Consider the following 27,957-nt stretch of genomic DNA (forward strand, 5'->3'; position numbering starts at 1 on the left):
CTGAATATCTAAACTCACACCACAAATATAAGCATTACTCTTATCCAAATTAGCCTCCAACCCTGAAGCCTTGGAAAACAACCTGAACTTCTGAAACATCATATTAGTTGAAATAGGATCTGCTTTGAGTGATATTCAACCTGCAAACATGAGATGAGTGATATTCAACCTCTCACATTTTGGATGAAAATTGAAGTTTGGATCAGCTTTCAACTGCATAAGACTCCTAAATAAATACTCCATACCAATAACAAACAAAAAGGGAGATAAAAGTTGATCCAAACATTTTTACTTGAATTATTGCTAAAAAAAACTTCAGTTGAAATTGTCTACTTGGGTGGTAAATACTCCTTAGGTTTTTTTAAAAGACTTTATGTCTACTTGGGTGGCTAAGAAAAACTTTTTTACTTGAATTGTTGCTAATACAAAATGTTAAAAGTTGGTGCTGCCGGGAGTTGGATTATGTGCCGATTAGAAGATATGACCACCCAATAGGATGGTGGGCGAGGATGTTTATACTGCAAACCAATTAACATTTGCTCAATTGTATTTACCAAAAACTTTTACCAAAGAGTCGTCACTAATTATCCCTTGTTTGCAAAATCTTCCCATTAAGAGTTTGCGTGTTTTAATACAGTATCAATTATAAATTGATAATCCTCTCTCTTTTTGTGAGAAATTTTCTCTTCCAATCGTTGATGATACTTATCTAATCTAAGGTTAAGAATATCCAACATGTCTTCGGTACTCAGTAGGGACGGAATACTGGACTAGTTACCACTTGAGTATGTGAACTCGGCATATAAGATTCTTGGCCTACGAAAAGGCAATGCATACATCACTATCCGAAAATCAAAAAATCTAAACACCATGGTTGCTTCTGCTACTCTAAGAGCTGCCATTTTTCCCACTAGATCATGCATATGCAAAATGTCTATGACAAAGGACTCTCAATTGACGGTTGCAACCATTTCCGTTGGCACGGGAAAATACATCAGTGAGAATGGATATGGTAAAATTCAGTACACAGCCCCTGTAAAAGTACAGAGACCGGTCCTTGCTAACATACCCTGCACAGTTGAGTCTTATTTGCATTCCCTAATGTAATTTGCATCGTTTAAGGTATACATTGTTTAACGTCCTTCCTTTCTCGGCATGAATATTAGCTTCAACAGGTGGTGAAAAAGATTAAGAAAACAATGACAAGCAAATCAACAAGATATGGTCAAGTAGAAGAGCTTATCATGATTGACGCCATCCAGCGATTAGGCCTTGAATATTACTTTCATGATGAAATCCAAGATGTGCTTGAAAGGCATCATGTGCAGTGTATCACAATTGGTGAATATGGTTCTAATCTTCATGATGTTGCTCTTCGCTTTCGACTGCTAAGACAAGCAGGATACAATGTGTCTGCAGGTAAATCAGTTATTTACACACACAGCAGATGAACAGATACATTTCTGGAGTTACTTTCCTAAAGAATGCTTCATATAACAGAGTCAATAGATGCACTTCTAAAGTTACTTTCCTGAAGAATTGTTTGTTATATACACAGAGTCCATACATGCATTTCTTAAGTTGTTTTCCTAAAGAATGGTTTGATATAACAGTTCAAACTTCCAAGTCTGTAATTACTAAACTACAGTAAACCTCCTCCGATGTTTACCTGATACAGAGTATATGACCGTGAAATATGCCTTACTTTTGCATATCACGGATTCACGGGATTTTTTGGGTTTGTTGGGAACCTATAGAGAGGAAGTTTTGTGGAATTTGGGAGTTTTTGTGGTTATAGTTTTGGAGGGACTCCCTCACATCAACTAAAGAAAGGTTATTATCAAAGCTTTGTTGTTCTTTGCACTATTGTGAAAAGGGTTGAGTCTGATCAACTTAATCTTGATTTACTAAAACAGATATTTTCAGTAGATTCAAGAATAAAGACGGGAAATTCAGCAAAGAACTTGGCAGGGACATGAGGGGACTGATGAGTCTCTTTGAAGCGTCTCAGCTGAGCACTCCGGTGGATCATATACTGGATTATGCTGGTGAGTTTTGTGGGAAACTCCTAAAATCTACCTTGAAGAATGGTAGTGGACAACCTGAGGCAAGATTAATAGGAACAACATTACGCAGTCCATATCACAAAAGCTTGCCAAGACTTATAACCCAGAACGAAGTTAACACTTATGAAACTTCAATAAAGATTCTTCACGACTGCAGTGGTATGAGTGACTGGATATATGAGTTACAAGATCTAGCAAGAATTGATGTCAACAAGGCTTATATCAGTCACGGAGATGAAATAACTCAGGTTTCAAGGTAAATTTTGGATCAAATTCAGAAAGTTGCACCAAATTTTAGATACTGAGTAACTTTTTGCTGTATTCTACTAATCAGATGGTGGAAAGAACTTTGCTTGACTGAGAAGCTGACGCTTGCAAGAAACCAACCAGTGAAATGGCATATGTGGTCTTTGGTTATTCTCCCAGGTCCAAATATGGCTGAGTTAAGGACAGAACTCACAAAAGCAATATCATTCATTTATATCATTGATGATATCTATGATGTGTATGGAACAATCAAGGAGCTCACTCTCTTCACTGAAGCCGTCAATAGATGGGATTATGCAAATACCAAGGATTTACCAGACTACATGACAATGTGCCTCAAGGCACTCTATGACACTACAAATGATATAAGCAGCAAAATTTACAATAAACATGGATGGAACCCCAAAGTTTGTCTACAAAAAGCGGTATGTCACATTGTCATATCATATCTCAGTAAAACATTTCTAATAAGTGGATGAATTAACTTGTAGATGGTAGGTGTGGATAAGGAAATCAATTAGTCTATCAATGGATGTTTTACCTGTTGTTTCAGTGGGCAGAGTTATGTAATGCTTTCCTAGTGGAAACGAGATGGCTTTCTTCTGGACACTTGCCTAACACAGAGGAGTATTTGAAGAATGGGATAATTAGTTCAGGAGTCTATGTTGTTTCTGCAAATATCTTCTCTCTCTTAGGTGAAGCTGTAAATCATAGAAGCACGATTTTGTTCAACAGCCATCCAGACATTGTATCTTCAGCAGCTAGAATTCTTCGTCTTTGGGATGATCTAGGGACTTCTAAGGTATGCACTGGACTCAAATTGCTTCACCTTTTTCTGGTATGGGTGGAAAGAATATTTTCTAGTAGCTCTATATAACTAAACAAGTAGTCCTAAATAACTAAAAGCACTTTCTACGGGTTCACACCTTAACTATACCGAACATCAAGCTCAAGTCCTAACTGAACAAAAAACCCAAAAGAAAAAAGGCAGTTGTAGTAATCTTCACTGTGTGGGAAGCAGTGTTACCCAATTCTCTAATCAACCCCACGAATTGCGAACCGAAAAAGGCGAATTATAACATGAAAATGGTACAATTTTGATCTAATTTGTCAAATTAGATAGCGAATTCCGAACCCGTATCCAGTCTCGTACTAGCGAACCAGGTAACGGTGGTGGGAAGGCTAATTCTTCATTATTACCTTGTTTTTTAGGATGAAAATCAAATTGGGAGAGATGGGTCATTTATAGCTTGCTACATGAACCAACACAAAGATAGCTCAGCTGAAAGTGCACAAGAATATGTTCTTTGGATGATTTCAGATGCATGGAAAAGCCTAAATAAGGAGTGCCTGTCTCATTCTCCATTTTCTGCAGAATTCAAGGCAGCTTTCCTTAATTTAGCAAGGATGGTTCCAATAATGTATAGCTATGATGACAATCATCGTTTTACAAGCTTTGAGAAACACATGAAGTCAGTGCTTCATAATTAACCAAGCACATATAACCAACCTACTACGGACAAATGATTAAAAAAATCTTACAAAGTAAAGGATAATAACAAGTGTGGGAGGGTTATGATAATCAACTCAAGAGTTGTAACCTCTTCTTATGCCATAAGTCATCTTATACGAAGTAGCAATTAAATTAGTATTACAAGGTTGTATTCAGTTATGAATCAATCCAACAATAAGTATGAGGATCTAATAGGACGAGACACAGAAGCAGCTACAGAGTTGCAACTGCTTCTCTTTAAATAAGTTTAACTAATACTAATAATGTAGCAAGTTAATTACAAAGCTGTACTTGTATTAGGACTGGCTCTTTAATGTAAGTCTTGTTCAGGGTGCAGTCCTGTCAGGCTCTCAAAACCAGGCAGGAGTGTCCTGAAACCGTTTTAAACCAAGTCCACTGAAATAGTCTAGGAATAAACTGACCTAAAACCGTACAGACCTACTAGGGCTTGTTTATTTTCACTTTACTTGACATTAGAAAAGTGTTGAAAGACAAGTAACACTAACACTATGTTTGGATAAGAGGAATTGGTCATAAAGGGAGGGAATTGAAAGGGAGGGGAACAAGCTCCCTTGTTTGAATAAAAGTTTGGGGGGAGGTAGGGCAAGGGAGGGATCCATTTTCACTCCCTATTTATTAAACAACATCGCTCCAAAATTAGAGAGATTTGGAGGGACAATGGAGCTCACCTTCCCCTCACTTTCTTTCCCCTCCCCTTCCCCCTTTTCCCCTCCCCTTCCTTACCCCTTCTATCTTGATATCCAAATACACCACAATATGAGTATTAAATTAAACTATACCGATAAAATAACCATTCAAAGATAGGGAGAGAAAATTAATGTGATATTGAATTAAGTAGCAAATTGCAATGTGATGCAGACATGTAGTTCTAATAGTCCTGTTAGAGGACTAAGATGTTCATTTCAATTGCTAAAAACCATCCATCGTAACATTGGGAAACCTCGCGAATGATTTCTTATTGTACGCTTCAAGTCACCAGCAGTAACAGAGGTCTTAAGCAACAGAACTAACAGTTGTTTAGACGTCAATATCATTCAAAAATTATATCCAATACAACATCAAAAGATACCCAGGGGTTAGTAAATAATTTCAGTCTAATAATTCAAAAGCTAGGCTTCATAGGGAGAAATTCTTTTAAGATGGTAAGACAAAGAGTAAACTACGGAGTAGTACGTTATGAAGCAATTGAAAATCAAACATAGTATTATACTAAGCACTATACTACCAGTTCAAGTAAAAAAAAACGGACACAAAAAAAGAATTAGCTGTAACATGTCAAGCACTGAAAAGAAGAAGCAGAATGAGTTTCAGTACTCACAAAATAGCCATAGCGAGCTGCCAACTTCAAGTTGAATGTTAGTGTTCTTACTTCTCTGTGTTTTCTGAAGGCATTACCAAATTATATTGAACAAATCTGTTAGACTTTCCACGCTCTACAAGTTCTTCGGCTTCTTCACTCTTTGAACCCTTCACCAACTCATTGACAACAAGCTGCAACAAAGCCTCATCAACCACAAACTGCCGCTCAAACATCTTCTTGCACAATTCAAACGCCAAATCCAAATCACCATTACCACATAACTTCGGAACAAGGGGGGGAAACGTTTTCTCATTCGGGGTAACACCACTTTCGAGCAACTTATTGTAGTATTTTTTAGCTTCTTCCACATTTCCTTCATCACAATATCTCTTTATGAACACATTGAAACTACTCACATTCCGCTTCAATCCTTCACTCTCCAATGATTCGAACAAAGAAACCGCCTTTTCAAGCTCTCCTTTATCAACCAGACCCTGCAGCTTCACATTATAACTCCCAATATCCCGAACCACATCATACTCATCCATCATACCCCATATCATTTCTCCTTCCTCGAAACCCTTCTCCCTATAAAACGCACGGAGAAGCGTATTAAACGTAACCACACTCGGACTCAAACCCTTCTCGTTCATCTCATCAATCATCAACAAACCCTCATCAACCCTCCCCGTGTCACAAAGAGCATGAATGAAGGTATTATACGAAACAACATCACAATTAATCGACAACTCAGCAGGAACCTTTCTAAAAACATCGAAAACCTCATCAAATCTCTTACATTCCACCCCCGCCTTCAAAAGAACATTCAAAGATTTAACAGTTCTCTCACAACCTAGTTCAGGCAATTCGTCGAACAGCTTCCGTGCGTGATCAAACATGCCCGCTTTCCCATAGAGTGTAACGAGGCGCAGTGCATACCCTTCACGGGAAATCTCCTCAAAGTGCTTATGCTTATCAATGATTGATTCGATGAGATTGTATCGCTTGGCGACTGCGAGGCGGGAAATGGAAAAATCATAAATGTTGTGGCGACCACGGAATTTCGCCGACTTGGCCGCATTTTGATTGATGTTTATGGCAAGTTCTATAAGGTTGGGTTCATTGATGAGAACTTTGATTGGGATGGGTATTGAACATGTGAGGGGTCTTGGTGTTTTTGCAGCTGAAATTGCTACTGTTTTCTGGGATTTCAGAATGTTGCGAAGACGATAAGCGGCGACGGACATTTTTTTATTTTGATTTGTTTTGGCGCTAATGAGTCGAAAATAAATGTGGGGTTTAAAGGGAAAGTTATACTCAAGTGTTTTGTTTGGGCTGGGCTTGTGTTGATTGCAAATTGCAATAGGCAAAGATCAATTGCTGCTTGTGTTGATTGCAAATTGCAATAGGCAAAGATCAATTGCTAACTGCTCATATTGTTTGTTCATTCTTGTCGACTGTTTGTTCTTTTTTATTGTACTGTTTGTTCATTCTTATTGTACTGTTTGTTCTTTCTTGTTGTACTGTTTGTTCATTTTTGTTGTACTGTTTGTTCTTTCATGTTATTTTTTAAATTCATCATCAAATTTTCATAATTGTTGTATTTTTTGTTCTTTCTTCTAGAACTTTATGTTTTTTTTTAATATTGTTTGTTCTTTCTTGTCTATTTGTTTGTTTATAATAATCATATGGTTAATGTTCATAATTAAACTCTTCATTAATCTTTTATTATTTCTTTTTGTATTGTTTGTTCTTTCTTGTTGTACTGTTTGTTCTTTCTTGTTGTTTTTTAAATTCATTCATCAAACTTATTGTTGTATTGTTTGTTCTTTCATGTTGGCTTTAAAATTCATCATAAAATTGTTAATAATTGTTGTATTGTTTTTGCTTTTTTCTGGAATTTTATGTTCTTCTTTATATTGTTTGTTATTTTTTGTTATTTTTTGTTTATTTTTTTGTTCATAATAATTATCTGTTTTATTGTTTGTTCTTTCTTGTTGTATTGTGTGTTCTTTCATGTTGGCTTTAAAATTCATAATGAAATTGTTCACTTCATTGGTCTTTTATGTTTTTACAAGCGCCTATATTGTTTATTTCCCAATAAATAAATAAATGTTCATTTCCAAAATAGTAAATGTTCATTCCAAATAAATAAATAAATGTTCATTTTTGTAGTTTATTCCCAAATAAATAAATAAATGTTCATTTCCAAAATAGTAAATGTTCATTCCAAATAAATAAATAAATGTTCATTTTCGAAATAGTAAATGTTCATTTTTGTACCAGTATTTGTTCTTTCTTGTTGTATTGTTTGTTTTTTCATGTTGGCTTTAAAATTCATCATAAAATTGTTCATAATTGTTGTATTGGTTGTTCTTTTTTCTGGAATTTTATGTTCTTTTTTATACTGTTTGTTCTTTTTTGTTGAATTATTTGTTCTTTCTTGTTTATTTGTTTGTTCACAATAAATATATGGTTAATGTTCATAATGAAATTGTTCACTTCATTGGTCTTTTATGTTTTTACAAGCGCCTATATTGTTTATTTCCAAATAAATAAATAAATGTTCATTTCCAAAATAGTAAATGTTCATTCCAAATAACTAAATAAATGTTCTTTTTCGAAATAGTAAATGTTCATTTTTGTAGTTTATTTCCAAATAAATAAATAAATGTTAATTTCCAAAATAGTAAATGTTCATTCCAAATAAATAAATAAATAAATGTTCATTTCCGAAATAGTAAATGTTCATTTTTGTACCAGTATTTGTTCTTTCTTGTTGTATTGTTTGTTTTTTCATGTTGGCTTTAAAATTCATCATAAAATTGTTCATAATTGTTGTATTGGTTGTTCTTTTTTCTGGAATTTTATGTTCTTTTTTATATTGTTTGTTCTTTTTTGTTGAATTATTTGTTCTTTCTTGTTTATTTGTTTGTTCACAATAAATATATGGTTAATGTTCATAATGAAATTATTCACTTCATTGGTCTTTTATGTTTTTACAAGCGCCTATATTGTTTATTTCCAAATAAATAAATAAATGTTCATTTCCAAAATAGTAAATGTTCATTCCAAATAACTAAATAAATGTTCTTTTTCGAAATAGTAAATGTTCATTTTTGTAGTTTATTTCCAAATAAATAAATAAATGTTCATTTCCAAAATAGTCAATGTTCATTCCAAATTAATAAATAAATGTTCATTTCCGAAATAGTAAATGTTCATTTTTGTACCAGTATATTAATGTTCATTTTAAACAACACAAAACGACATCGTTTTGGATGGGGGTACAGCCAGCTTTGGCTGTACCCGGGTATAGCCAAAAATTTGCGAGGCAAAGATATACCATAAACACTCCCTCCGTCACAAATTTTTGGCTATACCCGGGTACAGCCAAAGCTGGTTGTACCCCCCATCCAAAACGATGTCGTTTTGTGTTGTTTAAAATGAACATTAATATACTGGTACAAAAATGAACATTTACTATTTCGGAAATGAACATTAACTATTTCGGAAATGAACATTTATCTATTTATTTGGAATGAACATTTACTATTTTGGAAATGAACATTTATTTATTTATTTGGAAATAAACTACAAAAATGAACATTTATTATCTCGGAAATGAACATTTATTTATTTATTTGGAATAAACATTTACTATTTTAGAAATGAACATTTATTTATTTATTTGGAATGAACATTTATTTATTTATTTGTAAATAAACAATATAGGCGCTTGTAAAAACATAAAAGACCAATGAAGTGAACAATTTCATTATGAACATTAACCATATATTTATTGTGAACAAACAAATAAACAAAAAAGAACAAATAATTCAACAAAAAAGAACAAACAATATAAAAAAGAAAATAAAATTCCAGAAAAAAGAACAACTAATACAACAATTATGAATAATTTTATGATGAATTTTAAAGCCAACATGAAAGAACAAACAATACAACAAGAAAGAACAAATACTGGTACAAAAATGAACATTTACTATTTCGGAAATGAATTATTTATTTATTTGGAATGAACATTTACTATTTTGGAAATGAACATTTATTTATTTATTTGGAAATAAACTACAAAAATGAACATTTACTATTTCGGAAATAAACATTTATTTATTTATTTGGAATGAACATTTACTATTCTGGAAATAAATATTTATTTATTTATTTGGAAATAAACAATATAGGCGCTTGTAAAAACATAAAAGATCAATGAAGTGAACAATTTCATTATGAACATTAACCATATATTTATTGTGAACAAACAAATAAACAAGAAAGAACAAATAATTCAACAAAAAAGAACAAACAATATAAAAAAGAACATAAAATTCCAGAAAAAAGAACAACTAATACAACAATTATGAATAATTTTATGATGAATTTTAAAGCCAACATGAAAGAACAAACAATACAACAAGAAAGAACAAATACTGGTACAAAAATGAACATTTACTATTTCGGAAATGAATTATTTATTTATTTGGAATGAACAATTACTATTTTGGAAATGAACATTTATTTATTTATTTGGAAATAAACTACAAAAATGAACATTTACTATTTCTGAAATGAACATTTATTTATTTATTTGGAATGAACATTTACTATTTTGGAAATAAATAATTATTTATTTATTTGGAAATAAACAATATAGGCTCTTGTAAAAACATAAAAGACCAATGAAGTGAACAATTTCATTATGAACATTAACCATATATTTATTGTGAACAAACAAATAAACAAGAAAGAATAAATAATTCAACCAAAAAGAACAAACAATATAAAAAAGAACATAAAATTCCAGAAAAAAGAACAAACAATACAACAATTATGAACAATTTTATGATGAATTTTAAAGCCAACATGAAAGAACATACAATAAAACAAGAAAGAACAAACAATAAAGCAGATAATTATTATGATCAAACAAATAAACAAGAAAGAGCAAATAATTCAACAAAAAGAACAAACAATATAAAAAAGAACATAAAATTCTAGAAAAAAGAACAAACAATACAACAATTATGAACAATTTTATGATGAATTTTAAAGCCAATATGAAAGAACAAACAATACAACAATAAGTTTGATGAATGAATTTAAAAAACAACAAGAAAGAACAAACAGTACAAAAAGAAAGAACAAACAATACAAAAAGAAAGAATAAAAGATTAATGAAGAGTTTAATTATGAACATTAATCATATGATTATTATAAACAAATAAATAAACAAGAAAGAACAAACAATATAAAAAAAACATTAAATTCCAGAAGAAAGAACAAAAAGTACAACACTTATGAAAATTTAATGATGAATTTAAAAAACAACATGAAAGAACAAACAGTACAACAAGAAAGAACAAACAGTACAATAAGAATGAACAAACAGTACAATAAAAAAGAACAAACAGTCGACAAGAATGAACAAACAATATGAGCGCGTCGTTTTGGGGGTACAGCCAGAGCTGGCTGTACCCGGGTACAGCAGTTAGCGTTTGCTCCCTCCGTCTCTTAATACTCGCACCAGTTTGACCAGTGCGGAGTTTAACACACTTGAATTGACTTATTAATTTAATGGGTGTTAGTTGATAGTGGGGTATTTTTTTAATATAGTTAGTGAGAAATGGGTAAGGGGTAGAGAGTGTTGAGTGGGGGATGTAAATTTTTAAATGATTTTTTTGTAGGGAGTAGGGGTGTAGGTGAGTTAGTAGGTAAGTATGAGAAATAATATAATATTGGTAAAAATTTCTTTTTATAGAAACTGTGCAAGTATTAAGGGACAACCCGAAAAGGAAAGCGGTGCGAGTATTAAGGGACGGAGGGAGTACTAAGTCTGAGAAAATGGTTCTTGTTCGGTTATAAGAGTTATTTATAACTTATAAGTAGGGCTAGAATCCTCATTTCAGGTCATCGGATTGGTTTCGAATCGGTTATAAATATTTTGGTCACGTTAAGATCGGGTAATATTAGGTTAATGTTTCTTTTCAGATCGCTTCAGATAACTTTGTATTCAAATGAAGTAGAGTCATATATAGTTTCAGCCTTTCAGGTACAGGTCGATTTCGGTTCGACTAATCTCTATTCGCATCAATCTCAGGTTCGGTTGTAACTAATGCAGTTTAAAACGGTTTTCATACTGATTTGATTTGGTTCAGGTGTATGTCAGATTCAACTACAATTTTAACCGATTTATAATTACTGTGGGTATGGTTCTCGTCCAGATAGGATACATTTCGGCTTTATGTCAAGTTTGAATCGGTGAATCCCATACTCGGATCAAGTTCGAATCGGACGTACTTCGAATTTAAGTCAATTGGGATTAGGTTTGCGGTTCGATTTTAAACCGGGTTATGCTTGTATCCTTGTGTTATCGAGTGTTCTTGAGTTCATAACCAGATTCATAACACTTTACTCCGTGCTATTCTAAGACTTAACGCCAACTAAAGATTTTTTATACTTCTATTACCTTTTCTCCAGATTATTTAACACGGAGTATGCAAAGAATGTATAATAGATTAATAGCCTTTCATGTATCCAGTGGAGGATCTAGGATTTGAGAAATGGGGGTACGAATAAATTTCTTATAGTCTACCAACGAAAAATAAAAAAACGGGTCCTATTCCGCTATAAAAATGATCCAAAAAAGGATCTACTTTCGGTATTAAAAAAGGGGTCAAAATTACATTCGTTGTAATATTTAAGTCCAAAATAATTAAAATCTAAACACATCGTTTACTTCATTTATATTATCAACGATTTACTAGTCTTTGAGTATATTCGATAAACAATAGAACAATTAGAGAAATAAAGGGAGTAGTGAACTGTGTAAATAAAAACCATTAATGAAATTGAAATCATATTAAATTTCAATAGAATTGAAAATATTATTCTTCACTATGTATATGACATCTAGCATTGTGTTCACAAATTTTATTTTTTAAAAATTATATAACCCATGCAACTAAATTTAGCTAGGTACAAAAGTAAAATTCACAAAAAGTAATATATCTATGTAATTAAAATTAAATGAGTGAAAAACAAACTCATAAATGTTATAGCTAGAATCATTAAAGATTTGAAAAAAAGGAAAGACTAAAATCAATAAATACTTAAACGGTGAGAAAACTATTAAAATGAAAAATAAGATTTATCAAGACTCGAACCCTGTATCTCTTTGCTTTAACAAAATGAGGCTACATACTCAACCAACTGAGACAAACTCATTTATGTGATACCTAATAGGGAATTTTAAATATATTCAAAATACATGTTACTGTTATATATTTTTTCGCGAATCTAGAGAATGGGGGGCAACGGTACCCCTTGTAACCCCCTAAATCCGCCCATACATGATGTATCTAATTAGATTTTTGTACGGTGTAGTAGTTTAATTTGGTTTAATTGAATCAAATTAATAAGATGTAGATCGAATAATAGCTCAATTTGTTCTTTCATGTTCAAATTTGATTCTCATCTATCCACAAAATCCAGTGTTCCACCAAAAAACAATCGAAGATGATGACTCTCATCTTGGCTATACATAATGGGAACCATCCTAGCTAAATTAAGGCAGGCCACCTTGAATTCTTTCGAGAATGGAGATGTAGGAGACATATACTCCTTATTCAGACACTTCCATGCACCTGAAATCACCCGATTTACGTGTCGTCTCACCCTATCGGAATCGGATAAACTAAGGTTGTGTTCTTTCATGTACCAATCTACGTAGGAACCATCATTTCCTTCAGGAGTCTTATCCTGCAAAAGTTGTAACTTTAAGGTTAAATTGACGAGGGTTTCTAAACCTCAAGTAACTTGGACACAAGTGATCCAAATACAATCATCTTGAGTACCAATACATAATATGTCAGTACCAAAATGCAAAATTGCTTAGAAATACCACCAATATAAGTCATATGTGTTATTATTGGTATTCACATAATTTGTATTGGTACTAACATATTCTGTATTGGTACTCCAAATTCTGTATTGGTACTCACTTGTGTCCAATATGGACACAAGTCACTTGTGACAAAGACTTCCTCTAAATTGACTCTTAAAAAGAACAAGGATTGTGTTTTACCACACCTGTTAATGGTAAGTTGGACGGAAAGTTAAGCAGGTCACGTTAATTCAACTTCCCTCCAAATTTTGACACTCACCTCTGCGATTGAATTCCCTCACCCGGTCTCTTTACTCCCATTCAATTCCTCAAATTAAGTCTCTATCAATTTGATAAATTTTACCAAATTAAGTGAATTAATGGAAAGCAAGCTAGGATTATTATAGCTTATGTACATGGAAATCGTGGGAAAAGATAAGGAAATCCAAAATATATAGCCGTTGACATAGGCCCCACTTAACTTACCATCTAACTTGCCGTTAACAGGTGGTAAAATTAAATTTATTTATTTTTTGGTGGTAAAATATATTTCTATTTTTGAGGTGGTTAAATACATTTTGTCAGTTTTCTTAGGTGATAAAAATCAATTTTCTTAATATGAAATAACATAAATAATTGTTGCATACTACCTCTGTTTCATTAAGTTCTTTACGCTTTGAAAACTGTGTCCAACAATCAAAACTCTGACCATAAATTCTCACTATTATATCTATCAAAAACTATCATGAGATATCTTGTTAAATTCGTTTCAAAATGTATGTTTATAAATATCAACTTTTTATAATTTTTTGCAATATTGAATATGATATATTTCACGGCCAGACATTGCAGCGGAGTCCGTGCAAATATTAAGTGTAAAGATATTTTTGAAACAGAGGTAGTATATACGACTATTTGACAGTTAGTAAACTACGTCGCACTAGTTAAAGAAGTAAAGGTACGTACCGTATGAATTCCTGCATCATTCCAAAGACGAAGAATTGTAGCTGTGGAAGATATAATGGGAGGAAGGCTATTCAAGTGTTGAAGACTCTTGTTGTTGATTCCTTGACCCATAAGAAAATATGCGTGCGCCAAAACCACATGGGTTCCGGAACTAACTATCCCGTTGTTTAGATACTCCTTTGGGCTAGGTGAGTATTTTGAAACTCTCCATTTCGATTCAATAAGGTATGCGTTGCATTGTTCGGTCCACTGCAACGTGACAAGCGACAACACAATGCCAGATTTAGAAATTATGCATAGCTGGATTGTTATTTAAAAATTTACCAAAATTAAGTATTTTCTAAAAACCTCAAAGATTGAAAATTTAGCAAATTTCGTTTACCATTTCTAATGAAATGCATCCAAATATTTGTTGGCTAAAATAATAATTAGAACAACTTAGTTGGATATTACGTATATACGAACTGAACAAGTTGCCGCGCCGTAGTCAAATCACTGCTCTAAAAGACAATTCCGCATAAAGAATCTCCAGGGTTCACACCACACCAAGACTTGTGTGCACTCACAAGCCTCGATTGGAGACCAGAGTATTTGCCTATAAACGGAATAGTGTTTGAGAGTTTGAGAGAGAATACAGAGAATAGTTTATGTGAGTGTGTGTTTTAAAAACAGAAGAACAAGTATTTATAGGGAGCCTATAACAGTCATAAACGGCTAGAAGTGGAATGAGTGGGTGGTTACCATGATTTACTGGTTGATTAATGGGGCAGTTACAACATCATTAGTGGGTTAATTAATTCTGACCGTTTGAATTAATCAAAACCACTTTCTAACCGCAAGTACCAAGTACCTACCAAGTCCCAATGCCCACGACCCGACCCGCGCGCACGCGTTTTGTGTGTTCACTCATGCATGTCACTCTCATGCTTCCTTAAACAAATGATTCCCCCAAGTCCCCAAATATAAATAATAAATGTATTTGGTGTTTTTCCCATGTGAGACTTAATTTTCACATTCCCACTTTTCCCCAATCATTTTCTTTTGTATTCTCACTAACTTCCAACAATATTAAATCAAGACTTTTTCCTCAAGTACGTTCATCGGCTATCTCTGATTTGTTTCATGTAATGTAGTTTACTTTAGTTTACGGGTAGTAATTGCTTTTCGTTGAATGAATCTTTTGTAAAATAAAACAACCAAATATTAAAGCATGACGCATGATCGTGACAGGGCCGTCTTAGACGTTTTGGAGGCCCTGTTCTAATCTTAGAAATTGGCCCCCTTGCACGTAGTGTCGAGTACAACTTCAAAAACTGTGGTTTTTAATAATTTTTTTTGTTTGGCAGAAGTATAATAATTAAGATTATTTCAAAATATAATCACACTCCGTGAATACATTATTTTTTTGAAGCCCAAATAACTTAAAAAGCACAAAGAACTCAAAGTCTCAAACAACACCGTAAATAGCATCCCAATTATACCACTTCAAATTAAAACTCACTGCTAAAATTAGTCAACTATCAATTGAAATTGATTTACAATACCCTTTTTTCTAGCTTTAAATTAATAATAGCTAGTCAATTGTAGTAATTTACAAATACGAAATTAACAATTCCCTCAAAAAAAAACATGAAATTAACAAATAATACTCTCAGACTAAAAAAAATATAGATAATAAACTCATCCTCATTAAATAAGATAAATCGTTTTTAAAGAAAACCACAACAATGAACCTGGTTGTTCTTCAATCATTCGACAGTCGGCTCCCACTTCCCAATTACCAGCAACCAATACACCAGAAACGTGAATTAAACATTGAATTGGAGAATGGTAGAATAGGAAATCCTATGATATCTAAATCTGATTTTTTGCCTTTAAAAAACTGCAGTGGTTGAATATTTTTAAATGAAAGGGTAGATATTGGAATTAATTTCTCCATTGAAAAAACTCAAGGATTGAGAGTAACCGTTTTGTTGAATACGGAGTAATTGGGAGGGATTAATGGAAAATTTGATATAAACAAGAAAATTAATTATAAATTAGAGTTGAATGGAATATGGAAGATTGAAAACAGTTATTGCCTTATGGGGATTGAAAGATTGCAAGACACGGAAAATAATTAGACAGTCTACAGTAATTACTGGTTGAAAGTTAAACGTTACTAATAATGGGAGAGATAGTTACGAAGCAACAAGGTTTTTTTTTTTTAATAAAAGGCTGGGCTTCAAATATTAGACCCTTATATTTTGGGGGGGCCTGTGGACCAGGATGCACAGGGCCTCCACCGGCCCTGGATCGTGATGATGACTATTTTTTGGAAGACGCATGATTCTCAAGTTCAAGCAGGGCGTCAACTTCATCAAGTTTTAGTTGTACATATAAGTAACTATGTAGTTTTAACTAACCGGATTTTAAGGGGATGCATAGGGCGTATTAATGGCTCATAATTCTCCCCCATTTGGACAAGTTTTGCGAGTTTGATGGGGTTGTATGTGTTAATATAGATTTAGGGTTGGCTTTTGCTTTATCTTCAGAACTTGATCTCACTTAGTGAGATGGTTTTGGTGTTCCGATGTTTTCCACCCTAATTAATTAATATATTTCGTCGGTTTGCGTTAAAAAAAAAAAATTAAAGCATGACGTACAATTAATTGATCCTTAACCTTCATCCAATATAAAGCCGTAATTTGAACTAGTAATCATGTGGTTGACCCTGCCAGTTGAAGATGATCCAGAATCATATAGGTTTAGGGTTTGTCATTAACTAATCGATCAGAACAACTCATGCACAAATTGCGAAAGAATCTACTTGAAAAGATGTGAAGACATCGATAATCAATGCTCGCGTCAACTAGAAGCGGTGGAGTACGCGTTTTGTTTAAGAAAGAAGATTATAAATGGTTAAATTATATTTTAACAGTTATGTATTTCCTTCAAATTTGTGATATACTAATCTATTTTATCAATGTAAATGCTAGCTACAAGGCGGATTATTAATGATCGGCAATTTTTGTGTAAGACCGTCTCACCGAAAAGACCAATTTGGTTGCTTAACTAATTGGTTTCTTTACTTTACTAATTAGTTCTAGTGCTTAATTAATTAGTTCCATTGCTTAACTAATTGATTTCAGTGCTTAACTAATTAATTTCAGTGTTTAACTAATTGATTTCATTGCTTAACTTATGTGACGCCAATGTGGTCTTTTATGTAAGACCGTCTTACATAAAAATTTGTAAATAGATATATATGTGAATGCGCATGTAAAATAAGAATTAAGGTGCTATGCAAGTACTTGTACCAATTTACGTAAACATTGTTCAGGGTTCCACCCATGCTTCGTTAGAATTTTGGAGCTGAAATCATTTGTCGTCTCCAGGAGAGCCTTGAAGCAAACTTTCATGCAGTTAGGTAGTTGATTAATACTATCAGTGTACTCCCATCTGCAGAATACGTGCAATATACAGACAATATTAACATCATGTTGATCATCATGAGAGGACAAAGATTGAGAAAGAGAAGTAGAGAGCACAGATTGAGAAAGAGAAAAGAGAAATAGAATTAAGTCATTGGGGGATGGGGCCTATAAATGGAGAAATTTAACGTTTTCTGTTACAAGGTAGTATTATTAAAGCATAACAAACTTATAAGGTAGACAAATATAAAAAGGTTTTTATAAGATAGTAATTTACAAAACGTCCCATCCAAACATTAAGATAGTGTTTCACAAAATTTCCTTACTATTAGTATTACTATTATAATTTAAATTTTTATTATGGGATAGAACTCTATAAGGGAAAAGCGTCTTTTCATGTAAAATTCGCGGGCAATTTTAGCGTACGCGGTCACCGAATAACGATTTCCTTCTTTTTAGTTGCAACACTTTGCTTTTTACGCTTATCAATGATTAAGTTGAACAATTAATATCTTTAATTATTGAAAAGTAAAAATTATAAAAAATTGATATTCGCAAAATATTCATTAAGATGCATCTAACAAAATTTCACATGATATGTTTTATCTAAAGAATAGATCACAAAAAATAAACAACGTAGATTATGTAAATATTGCAAAAAGCCAAAAGGTAAAGTGTTGCAACTATTTTGAAACGAAGGAAATATATAATTAGAGCATCGCCAGAACCAATAACTAGTTATGAAGTATGAAATGATGTGCACACTCATTTACCCATCTAGGGATGTCAATAGGCGGATACGTCCGTGAACATCTCGCGAACATGCTTGGTCAAAGCTCGTTCAAAACTTATTCAATAATAAATAAACGAGTCCAAACAAAATTGTGAAGCTCATATAATAAATGATACTAGCTTGAACATCGTCAATTCGTTTTCGACTCGTTTAGGCTCGCGGATAAATCGTTCATGTTCGTTTATAAACTTGTAATGGTTCGTTTAAAAGCTCGTTCAAGCTCGTTTAAATTAGGTTTATTAGCAAACTATATAACGATATTATTGTATATTTTGTGCTAAGTTATGGGTAAGAAATCAGATATACTACTAAAACTATTCATATTTACAATTTTTATTTCCCCCTAAAATCCAAAATGATATTCTTCCATCAAGGATTAAAGTCTTAAAGATCAAAACCCTAAAAAATTTCAGAATTCACATAAAAAATAAAAAATCACCAAGTTGCAATTATAGGAGATTATAAAATAGTATTATTAAGTATACTATGCAGACATTTTATTTGGGATTTTTTAAGGATTTTTTTGGTATTTACTATCTTAAAAACACACCACTTTTGTATTTAATACCTTATGAAAATTAAATTTTAAATTACTTCCTTTCAATGTTTTTTTTAATTTACTACCACTTTACCGTTTTTCATTTTAAAATTGAGATATCTATTTCGTTTCTTAATCATCTATCTATTACTTTATACTAAAACAGACACCAGGAATGACACATGCCACTTCCTGGTAAAAAAAATTCCCTCCAAAAAAATTTCCTAAAAGAATCTTAACTTTATTTATATTTTAATTTTTCTATAATTTTTATTAACTATTTATGTATAGATAAGGGAATAAATGTTTATGGAAAAAATAGATGTCACATAAATATTTGTTATTTTTGGCAACATTTTAGTCAAATCAATATGTTAATAATGAAAAATATATTTACTTAATATTTCTGTGTAATTAGAATATTAAGCAAATAAAATATGCAATATGTAATCGGACTGAAATTGCAAGATGGTTAAATGAATAATGTGCAAGATTTATTAATTATGCGGTAATTTATGGGAGAAAAATATTTCAGCCAAATATATAATAAAAAAAAATGGCTAAATAATTTTATGAAATCTGTGCGTGCACGGGATCTAATCTAGTATTAAGTGATTTAAATCTCATTCTTCTCATTTATGTGTAAGGATTCCATAGGGTTGCTTTTAAAATTTTATAAAAGGTAAAACGAATTAGATATTATTTGTAAAATTTTAAAATATTTATGAATTATCAAACGAATTATTTTGAAATGTCGTTCTCAATAAAATCTCTATAGAAAAAGGAAAATAATGAACTTTAAATCACTTTAAACTATTAAGAAACGAAAGAGATATCTTAATTGTAAAATGAGAAAACTGTAAAGTGGTAGTAAATAAAAAAAAATTGGAAGTTTAAGGTAGTAATTTAAAATAAAAATTTCATAGGGTATTAAATAGAAAAGTGGTGTATTTTTAAGGCAGTAAATACCAAAATTTCATTTATTTTTTTAACTTTTTAAATTGATAATAGGTTTATTAATATGATCGTTTAAATTCGATCTTGCTCGTTTATTGAGTCTTGTTTGTTAAAAGCTCGTTTATACTGATATACCTTGGCTTGGCTCGAGTTTGAATATAAACAAGCTACTCGTGAGCTAAGCTCGAAAAATGAAAAAAATAACGAGCCAAGCTCGAATATAGGAAATGAAAGCTCGGTTAAGCTCGGCTCGAGCTCAAGCTCGGAAATTTTTATTAAGCATTCAAGCCTACCTCGAACAACCAAATACTCGTCTCGTTGACATCCTAAAGGGGAGGGGGTGGGAGTGAGAGTGTCGAGGATAGATAAAACGTACCCATTGATAGCTTCTGTGAATAGAAGGAGCTCGTCGTACGAAGTTCCATTACCATCAAATATATCATCAATCATATAAATAAATGATATTGCTTTAGCAAGTTCAATTCTGTCTTCCGACATATTTGGCCCTTGGAGAATTCCGTACGACCACATCCACCACTTGAATGGATCAATCCTTGCAAAGCTCAATTCCTTGTCAAAATTATGTTTGTTTTTCCATCTACAAAATCAAAAAATTGTGAAAGGACAATTTGTATTTTGAAACCTAGTTACATTAATTCTTTCTCCAACGGTGCATTATATTCACCTGATTTTTACTTATTTTTCTGAACTTATCTGAACTTATTTGAACTTAATTAAACTTATCTGAAATTATTAGAACTCATCAAAACTTATTTTAATTATAAATTGCACTTGGTCAACTCTTGTTTTCCTGATCTTATCTGAAATTATATTACATCTATTTCAAAATGATATTTACATTTTCCGTTTTAGTCTCTTTTTATGTTTACACTTTACTTTATTCTATTTTTGGACATGAAAATTTATTATCTTACTCCTCCTGCCTCACAACATTTACAATTTTCCACTCACTTTCTCTCACGTTAATTTTTTTTACACCCACCCAAATTTTTTCCATCTACCATATTTTATATATCCACCACTTTTTTAAACATTTTTCTTGTTCTGTCTTAATATTTATATAAATATTAATAGTAAATATCATTTTGAAATAGAGGTAGTATAAACTTATTTATGTGTTTCTTGAAACAAGTGGAAATAAAATTAACAAAATAGAGCCTACTTAACTAATTTTTAAGCTATACATTCATCATTTTCAAGCTCCATAATCTACTATATATATCCTATCATATTACCCCACAACATTTACAACTTTCCACCCACTTTCTTTTATTTTATTCACTTTTTTCTTATACCCATCCACTTTTTAGTTACTTGACACGTTTTGACTTTGACACTATTCACATACAATACTAGTTTGACTCAATTTTATGGCCTAGTTTGACGTACCCTCTCCTTACAACTTATATTGAAATCTGTTGTACTTCATATCTGTAAGTCATTCGGGCATTGCCAAAATCAACTCTTGCTAGTTCTTGAACCTCGTTGAGCCATTCTTTCACATTGTTGGATTTGTGAAGAAACTTGAAAGAAACATGGTCAAATTCGTCAAGGACATTTTGAACCATAAGTATTGACAAGTTCTTATGATAAGGATATCGTAATGTGTTGTCAATAGTTATGCTAGCCTTCGATTGTTCTTCCATGTTGTTTAAGAAAGTTCTTAGGAGTTGCTCACTAATATCATTAGTTTCACCTAGTATAGAACACTCGCATACACTCAACAATCCTTTCACATCCTCCTTGTAAAGTTCTTGCTTCAATTGCCCATCTTTGTCCTTCAAGTTGTTAAAAATATCTGTTTGACAATAATAATAATAGGTTAATTGAACTGATTTTTTTTTTTAGAGAAAGATAGCGGGGTAATTTGTTTATTAAAATAAATCAAGTTCCGTCAAAGTCACGAGACTTTGAGAGGAGCCTAAAATGATAAGTGTTGTGGGGTTTTTCCGGTGAGATACCTGGGAGGTTTCTTGGTAACTTTTACAGATTAAACAAGATTGTATTTTTATAGAGAGAGAAAGTAGAGAGAAGGCAGAGCAGTAATTGCTCTAGAATGTATTGATTGTCACCCTTTTTTCTAGGGAAGTGGGAATATTTATAGTACTAGGTTTTTGGGGGAATGACCTAATATTCCCCTTACATGATTGGCTGGGGAATGGGAGGAGGACACGTGTCCTTTCTCCTTACAATTCTCTGGCCTCTTTTGGCAATAGTGGGCTGTTTGGGCCTATTGTGCTTAGTCATTCACTTGGGATACATACTAATTAAGCCCCTTTCCAGGTATAGGTTTTATACATACATTTATACACACTTAAATACATACACTGTAGATACCTAGATTAATACCCATGCCTCGGAGTAGACTTCGTATGATTTCTGCTTTAGGGGGCGCAATACGTGCCATGTGTCACGTCCTCATTGGTACACGAAGGCACGGTAATTTTGCCCACAACATTTGCCCCTCAAGAAGGGCATTTCTGGAAACACATTCCGGGTATCGCTTCTTGACTCTTGTTTTGCATCTTCATCTTTGGGTCAGGTGTTGAGATGGTGACACGTGTCACCTTTCTCCATTTTGCCCCTCCCTATATATAGAGGTGAGGGGGGGTAAATTTCATTTTTTACATTTCATTTTCACAGAGCTTTCATAGGCGATTTCCGGCGTGTTCCTACCACCATCAGGCGATTTCCGGCCACCAGGAGACTCATCCTTTTCCTCGTCACACTCATCCCGTTCTTCGCGAAACTCATCTCGTTCTTCGCGAAACTCATCCTGTTCTTCACCAAGTACTTCGCAGATCTTTCAAGGTTAGTTTTCGCCTTTCTTGTTTTTGTTATCCTCTCGTCATTTTTCCCTTTGTTAGCGGCCGACCTCTTAGTACTAGGTAAGGGTTTAAAGGTTTTATTTAAGATTTTTCCGCCGTTCATCTTTTGTCGGGGCGGACGTCCAATCGCGTCTTTTTCTTCATTGTTGGTCACCCCTAAGCCGTGCTTCGTTCACTATGCAGAAGGCATGGCTAGAACCAAGCAAACGGCAGATCCGACGCGCCTGCGCTTGCGGGAAGAAGCATCGACACCTCCTAGGGAGAGATATTCTTCCACCGCCTCGGCAGTCGACGAAGAATTTGCCGAACTCTTTCAAGAGATCGACGAGTACGTCGAGGCGGGGGAGCAGGCGGCAAGCTCGTCGGAGGGTACAGCGAGCCAGGCAGTGGGGGAGCCAAGCGTCGCTCCATTGTCATCGGCCGCCGAGGAACAAGAAGCTGCTCCCCAGCTTATTAGGCCCAGAGGACGGGAGGAGGCCCAATTGCTTCCGTCAGAGATTCACCCAGACGTGGGCTGGATGCGGTGGCTAGACAGGCACGGAGCCAAGATGAGGGATGACCTCTGCGTGGGGGAAGGGTACCAAATGCGCGTGCCGGCCGGTCTGGACTCGACCGTCAGCCTGCTTGCCGAGGGAGAATTCCCTGTGTATGCCGCGTCAATCAAACTCGGCATGAGATTCCCTCCACACCCCTTCGTTGTGGAGGTGTTAGATGGTTTCAATATTGGGGTGGCCCAGCTGACCCCCAACTCATGGGCGGATATCTTTGGCTACATTGCCAAATGTGCATTGAACGACGTGGAGCCGTCCTTCAACGCCTTTCTGCATCTGGTCTCCCTCTCTCGTTCCCCCAGTGCCGCCAAAGGGTGGTTTAATCTGAGCAGCCGTGGTACCTACCAGACAGTGGTCGGCAAGCTCAGCAAGTGGCATATGTGGAGGAAGAGGTGGGTCGTGTTTTATACTGACGACCTGGAGATGTATGAGAGAATGAGCCGTTGGAACTGTGACGCCAACTTCATGGATCGTGACGAGCCCCTTCCCCCCCTTACTGCCGAAGAGTGGGATCAGATAATGGTCCTGTTCAGGGCCAACACTTACCACTTAACAGTGGATAAGAGTTTCCATGTGCCGGCTGAGTGGTTGCCGCACATTAGCCAGTTTCGGAACGAGGCCTTTCTAGCGGCCGTAGGCTTAGGATATTCCATGACTCGAGGTTGTATGCCAATTTATGTGCCGTTCTGCGTTGGTCTATTCATTTTTTCTAACTTTGGATTTCTTTTGTTCACAGAGGAAGGAATGAGCAAGCTATCGGCGGCGGATATTGGGAAGGGCGATATGACCGATTGGATGGCGGACATCTATGAGGCCAAGATGCAGAAAGCCAAGGCCGAGTTGGAGGAGAAGGTGAGTATTCTCTTAGGTTGTCGTTTTTTTTTTCTTTTTTGCAAGTTAAACTTCTCCCGTCCAGCGTCTATAGTGGACGTCTTTTTAGTGACGAGCCGATATCCTGATATCTGACCCGTGTTTGCTAAGGTAGGCCTCGTCACTTTTTATTGACAGGCCCCTTAGTTAGCGATTTTTCAAGTGACTCGTGATTGATAGAGTACGCCTCGTCATTTTTGGGACGGGCGTCCTTTTTAATGACGAGCCACTTTTCTGCGATTGACTTGCCCTTGATAAGGTACGCCTCGTCATTTTTAAGACGGGCGTCCTTTTTAATGGCGAGCCACTATTTATTGAGTGACTTGTGATTGATAAGGTACGCCTCGTCATTTTTAAGACGGGCGTCCTTTTAATGACGAGCCACTATCTTGTGAGTGACTTGTGATTGATAAGGTACGCCTCGTCATTTTTAAGACGGGCGTCCTTTTTAATGACGAGCCACTATTTGTGAGTGACTTGTGATTGATAAGGTACGCCTCGTCATTTTTAAGACGGGCGTCCTTTTTAATGACGAGCCACTATCTTGTGAGTGACTTGTGATTGATAAGGTACGCCTCGTCATTTTTAAGACGGGCGTCCTTTTTAATGACGAGCCACTATTTGTGAGTGACTTGTGATTGATAAGGTACGCCTCGTCATTTTTAAGACGGGCGTCCTTTTTAATGACGAGCCACTATCTTGTGAGTGACTTGTGATTGATAAGGTACGCCTCGTCATTTTATAAAACGGGCGTCCTTTTTAATGACGAGCCACCATCTTGTGAGTGTCTTGCGATTGATAAGGTACGCCTCGTCATTTTTAAGACGGGCGTCCTTTTTAATGACGAGCCACTATCTTGTGAGTGGCTTGTGATCGATGAGGTACGCCTCGTCATTTTGAAGACGGGCGTCCTTTTAAATGACGAGCCACTACATGGTGAGTGACTTGCGATAGATGACGAGGCCTAATATTTGACTGTCCTTTCTTTTATAGCAAGCTAAGGACGCGGCTAGGGCGTCAGGGAAGAAGAAGGGGACGACTCTGTCCCAGCTGAAGAAGAGAGCTGTGCCGGCTGGCTCGGAGACTCCGAGTACCTTCAAGAAGCCAAAACCTCTACCTCGCCGTCTCGTGAAGAAAGACGAGTCGAAGGTTGCTGAGGGGGGATGCCCTGATGACGAAGAGATGGGCGTGGACAAGCCGTCTCTGGTGGTGGACTTGGTGGAGGACCCTCTTTCGGGAATCCCGGCCGACGTCCGCTCTCAGATACCGGCGGAGGTGGCCCGCCGAGCTAGGTCTTCGGGCGGTAAGTATTATTCGAACGTCGTTCAGACGTATCGAGCCTCCTCTGGCAGTTCTTCTTACTCTCCGCGTCATCCTAAGGCCATTGTTTTTCCTATAGCCAAAGACAAAGGGAAGGATGCAGCTGCTGCCGAGGATGAGAACGTACCTGCTACTCCACACTATTCGTCAAAGGATAGGGTGGCTATATGCCGCAAGGTTTTTAAGGCCGTCCCCGCTGAGTATGTTGCTTCTCTTCCTGGCCGCAAGACTGACGCCCAGTTTGGTGCGATCCAGGCCACTCTTCTCGACGTAAGTCTATTTCCAACTTGCTTGTACTTATCTTCCCTTTTAGTCATTTACTAATATGTAGCTTCTTCTGCAGTTGTTCTGCCGCATGGAATTCTGCAAGAGCTGGAAGGCCCGCACTGCTGAGGAGCTCAAAGCTCAGGTGGCTGAGTCCACCCACCATGGTGACTATGCGTTCAAGTCCATTGAAGAGGTCCGCCTGCAGATGCAGACGACCATAGACCTTCAAGCGAAGGAGGTGGCTGCGTTGAGATCTGACAAGGCCGAGCTGCTTAAGAAGATCTTGGCGCAGGACAAGGACATGGTGGCAATGGTCGAGGAAGCCAAGACAGCGGCGGCGGAAATACGGGCGCTTCAGGACCAGTTGCGGGAGTACCCTCAGGTCAAAGAGGCGGCTGAGGAAGCCGAGCATCTTCGTGGGGAGCTAGAGACGGCCAGATCGCAAGTTCGCACCTTGCGTGAGCGTCTTCTGGAATCCTATGATCAGGGGGAACAAGCGACCAAGGACGCTGTTAAGCACGCCTGGGAGAGCCACATGTCAGAGTATGATCTTGGGTGGTTCCAGCGGCGAATGGAGCACAGTGCCGCTGTGTTGGCTGCTGAACGTCTTGGTCAGCCGCCCCCTGAGTTTGTATCATCTGATGACGAGGACGATGCGGCCGCCCCCTGATTTGCTTCCTTTCCTATTTTTTTAAAAAATTTTATTCAAGCGTTCCAGTGCCTAAGGGCAAAAACAATTATGTTGTAAAGTTTTGGCGCTGATGGCGTCTGTATCATTGTGCCTGCTGAGCACACAACAATTCTCTTTCTTTTTCCTGGTCAGGAATTCTGAGCTACTTTCACACGCCTTTCTACGGGCGTTGTTTTATAAGTAAATAGGTTTTTTGATGTTTCTCCTATCTCGCATTTACTTGCTCTTCATAATTTGATTATTCCTTGATCAATAGGCTTAATAGGCTTAATCAATAGGTATGGTTGCCAAGGTGCATCCGAGAGTACACTAAGCACGTTAATGCCGCAGGCAACTGAGTAGGCGCTAGGCCCTACTTTGGTCGTCACTTTCTTTGGCGAGCGTGTCTATAACGATATTGATTGGCGCAAGTCAATCAATAGGTATGATTGCCGCTAGACATGCTCGTCAAATGGACTGGTCGGCCAAACATTCGTGCCGCCGCGTTTTTTAGCAAGCAACCTTTGTTTCGAAGTTAATCGTGCCGCTGAACTTTTGAGCGGACAACCTTTGTTTCCAAGTGTTTGGTGCCGCTGGCAACTGAGCATGCGCTAGGCCCTACTTTGGTCGTCACTTTCTTTGGCGAGCGTGTCTATAACGATATTGATTGACGCAAGTCAATCAATAGGTATGATTGCCGCTAGACATGCTCGTCAAACGGACTGGCCGGCCAAACATTCGTGCCGCCGCGCTTTTTAGCAAACACCCTATGTTTCAAAGTTTGTCCATGCCGCTGGGCTTTTGAGCGAACAACCTATGTTTCAAAGTTGTTCATGCCGCTGGGCTTTTGAGCGAACAACCTATGTTTCAAAGTTGTTCATGCCGCTGGGCTTTTGAGCGAACAACCTATGTTTCAAAGTTGTTCATGCCGCTGGGCTTTTGAGCGAACAACCTATGTTTCAAAGTTGTTCATGCCGCTGGCACGTATTATGCTGTTCTGGTCGGCCAGCGGCTTGCTTATATTAGGAGGGTAGTTGGATAGGTGATCAGCCTACAACTTGGTGCTAATCTGGGCCACTACTTAGGCTTCAAACAATTAGTCTTGCTGAGTTTTTGCTAATCTGGGCCACTTCTCAGGCCGTCATACAATTAGGCTTTGGTTATGCATTGGAGTGTATATGTTTATATTCATTGTGCGAACAATAAATATTACGAAACAAATAGAGTAGTATTATTTATAACTTTGCAAGGCGAATTTAGCCGGTTACAAAAGTAATTACTACCCTACTATGACCATTAGAGGCCGCCCCTTGGGCAATGGATCGTGGTAAGTAAGACAAGGCTTAGCACATATCTTAGAAGAAATATTTCTTGAGGTTGTCGGCATTCCAAGTGCGTGAAATAGGGCGGCCTTGCATGTCTTGAATGCGGTAGGTTCCATCTCTAACTTCATCATAGATCTCGTAAGGTCCCTCCCAAGTGGGCGTCAGCTTACCTTGTTCATTTGCTCGTCCTGTGGACTCCATTTTTCTGAGGACAAAATCTCCCACTTTGAGTACTCTATTAGAGACTCTCTTGTTGTATTCTCTTGCCATCCTTATCTTGTACAGCTGTTGCCTGAGCGCTGCATTTCCTCTAACCTCGGGCAGAAAGTCCAAGGCTGCTTTCATTGTCTCCCAGTTAGCATTTTCGT

General features: G+C 35.8%; 4 protein-coding genes across 6 annotated transcripts in view; 2 read left to right on the forward strand and 2 right to left on the reverse strand.

Annotated features, from left to right (window-relative positions):
• Nucleotides 1–6,442, reverse strand: LOC110789681 (pentatricopeptide repeat-containing protein At1g55890, mitochondrial-like). Its single transcript, XM_056830514.1, has 2 exons — nucleotides 5,186–6,442; nucleotides 1–140 (listed from the first exon to the last, which is right to left on the reverse strand). Exon 1 carries the CDS (start codon nucleotides 6,412–6,414, stop codon nucleotides 5,233–5,235), a length of 1,182 nt encoding a protein of 393 aa, XP_056686492.1. The 5' UTR covers nucleotides 6,415–6,442; the 3' UTR covers nucleotides 1–140; nucleotides 5,186–5,232.
• Nucleotides 564–14,028, forward strand: LOC110789691 ((3S,6E)-nerolidol synthase 1). Of its 3 annotated transcripts, none has more exons than XM_021994397.2 (6): nucleotides 564–1,077; nucleotides 1,176–1,419; nucleotides 1,917–2,322; nucleotides 2,401–2,758; nucleotides 2,887–3,135; nucleotides 3,546–5,039. In XM_021994397.2, exons 1-6 carry the CDS (start codon nucleotides 871–873, stop codon nucleotides 3,822–3,824), a joined length of 1,743 nt encoding a protein of 580 aa, XP_021850089.1. In that variant the 5' UTR covers nucleotides 564–870; the 3' UTR covers nucleotides 3,825–5,039. The 3 variants fall into 3 exon arrangements, with proteins under 3 accessions (XP_021850089.1, XP_021850088.1, XP_056686490.1); XM_021994396.2 differs by having other exon boundaries at nucleotides 565–1,077; nucleotides 1,167–1,419; XM_056830512.1 differs by lacking the exon at nucleotides 3,546–5,039 and adding an exon at nucleotides 13,914–14,028 and having other exon boundaries at nucleotides 566–1,077; nucleotides 1,167–1,419.
• Nucleotides 12,399–27,957, reverse strand: part of LOC110789690 ((3S,6E)-nerolidol synthase 1) — a 27,002-nt gene continuing 11,443 nt past the window's right edge. The window contains exons 3-7 of the mRNA XM_056830513.1: nucleotides 21,164–21,556; nucleotides 20,114–20,333; nucleotides 17,336–17,477; nucleotides 14,037–14,285; nucleotides 12,399–12,946 (exon numbers count right to left, since the gene is read on the reverse strand). Of these exons, the coding sequence (XP_056686491.1) occupies nucleotides 12,659–12,946; nucleotides 14,037–14,285; nucleotides 17,336–17,477; nucleotides 20,114–20,333; nucleotides 21,164–21,556 (1,292 nt within the window). The 3' untranslated portion in view covers nucleotides 12,399–12,658. The remainder of the gene's footprint in view (nucleotides 12,947–14,036; nucleotides 14,286–17,335; nucleotides 17,478–20,113; nucleotides 20,334–21,163; nucleotides 21,557–27,957) is intronic.
• LOC130462377 (uncharacterized) lies at nucleotides 21,946–24,335 on the forward strand. Its single transcript, XM_056830515.1, has 3 exons — nucleotides 21,946–22,255; nucleotides 22,402–22,569; nucleotides 23,874–24,335. Exons 1-3 carry the CDS (start codon nucleotides 22,110–22,112, stop codon nucleotides 23,947–23,949), a joined length of 390 nt encoding a protein of 129 aa, XP_056686493.1. The 5' UTR covers nucleotides 21,946–22,109; the 3' UTR covers nucleotides 23,950–24,335.

Source organism: Spinacia oleracea, chromosome 6 (genome assembly GCF_020520425.1).
Source record: "Spinacia oleracea cultivar Varoflay chromosome 6, BTI_SOV_V1, whole genome shotgun sequence".
In the NCBI taxonomy this organism is placed as follows: domain Eukaryota; kingdom Viridiplantae; phylum Streptophyta; class Magnoliopsida; order Caryophyllales; family Amaranthaceae; genus Spinacia; species Spinacia oleracea.

Coding starts and splice junctions, on each gene's coding strand:
- LOC110789691 (XM_021994396.2), top strand. CDS start 871: ATGGTTGCTTCTGCTACTCTAAGAGCTGCCATTTTTCCCACTAGATCA. Junction 1,078..1,166: donor TTGCTAACATACCCTGCACA/GTTGAGTCTTAT, acceptor CATGAATATTAG/CTTCAACAGGTGGTGAAAAA. Junction 3,136..3,545: donor ATGATCTAGGGACTTCTAAG/GTATGCACTGGA, acceptor CTTGTTTTTTAG/GATGAAAATCAAATTGGGAG.
- LOC130462377 (XM_056830515.1), top strand. CDS start 22,110: ATGCCTCGGAGTAGACTTCGTATGATTTCTGCTTTAGGGGGCGCAATA. Junction 22,256..22,401: donor TTTCTGGAAACACATTCCGG/GTATCGCTTCTT, acceptor TCATTTTCACAG/AGCTTTCATAGGCGATTTCC. Junction 22,570..23,873: donor TACTTCGCAGATCTTTCAAG/GTTAGTTTTCGC, acceptor TTTTGTTCACAG/AGGAAGGAATGAGCAAGCTA.
- LOC110789681 (XM_056830514.1), bottom strand. CDS start 6,414: ATGTCCGTCGCCGCTTATCGTCTTCGCAACATTCTGAAATCCCAGAAA.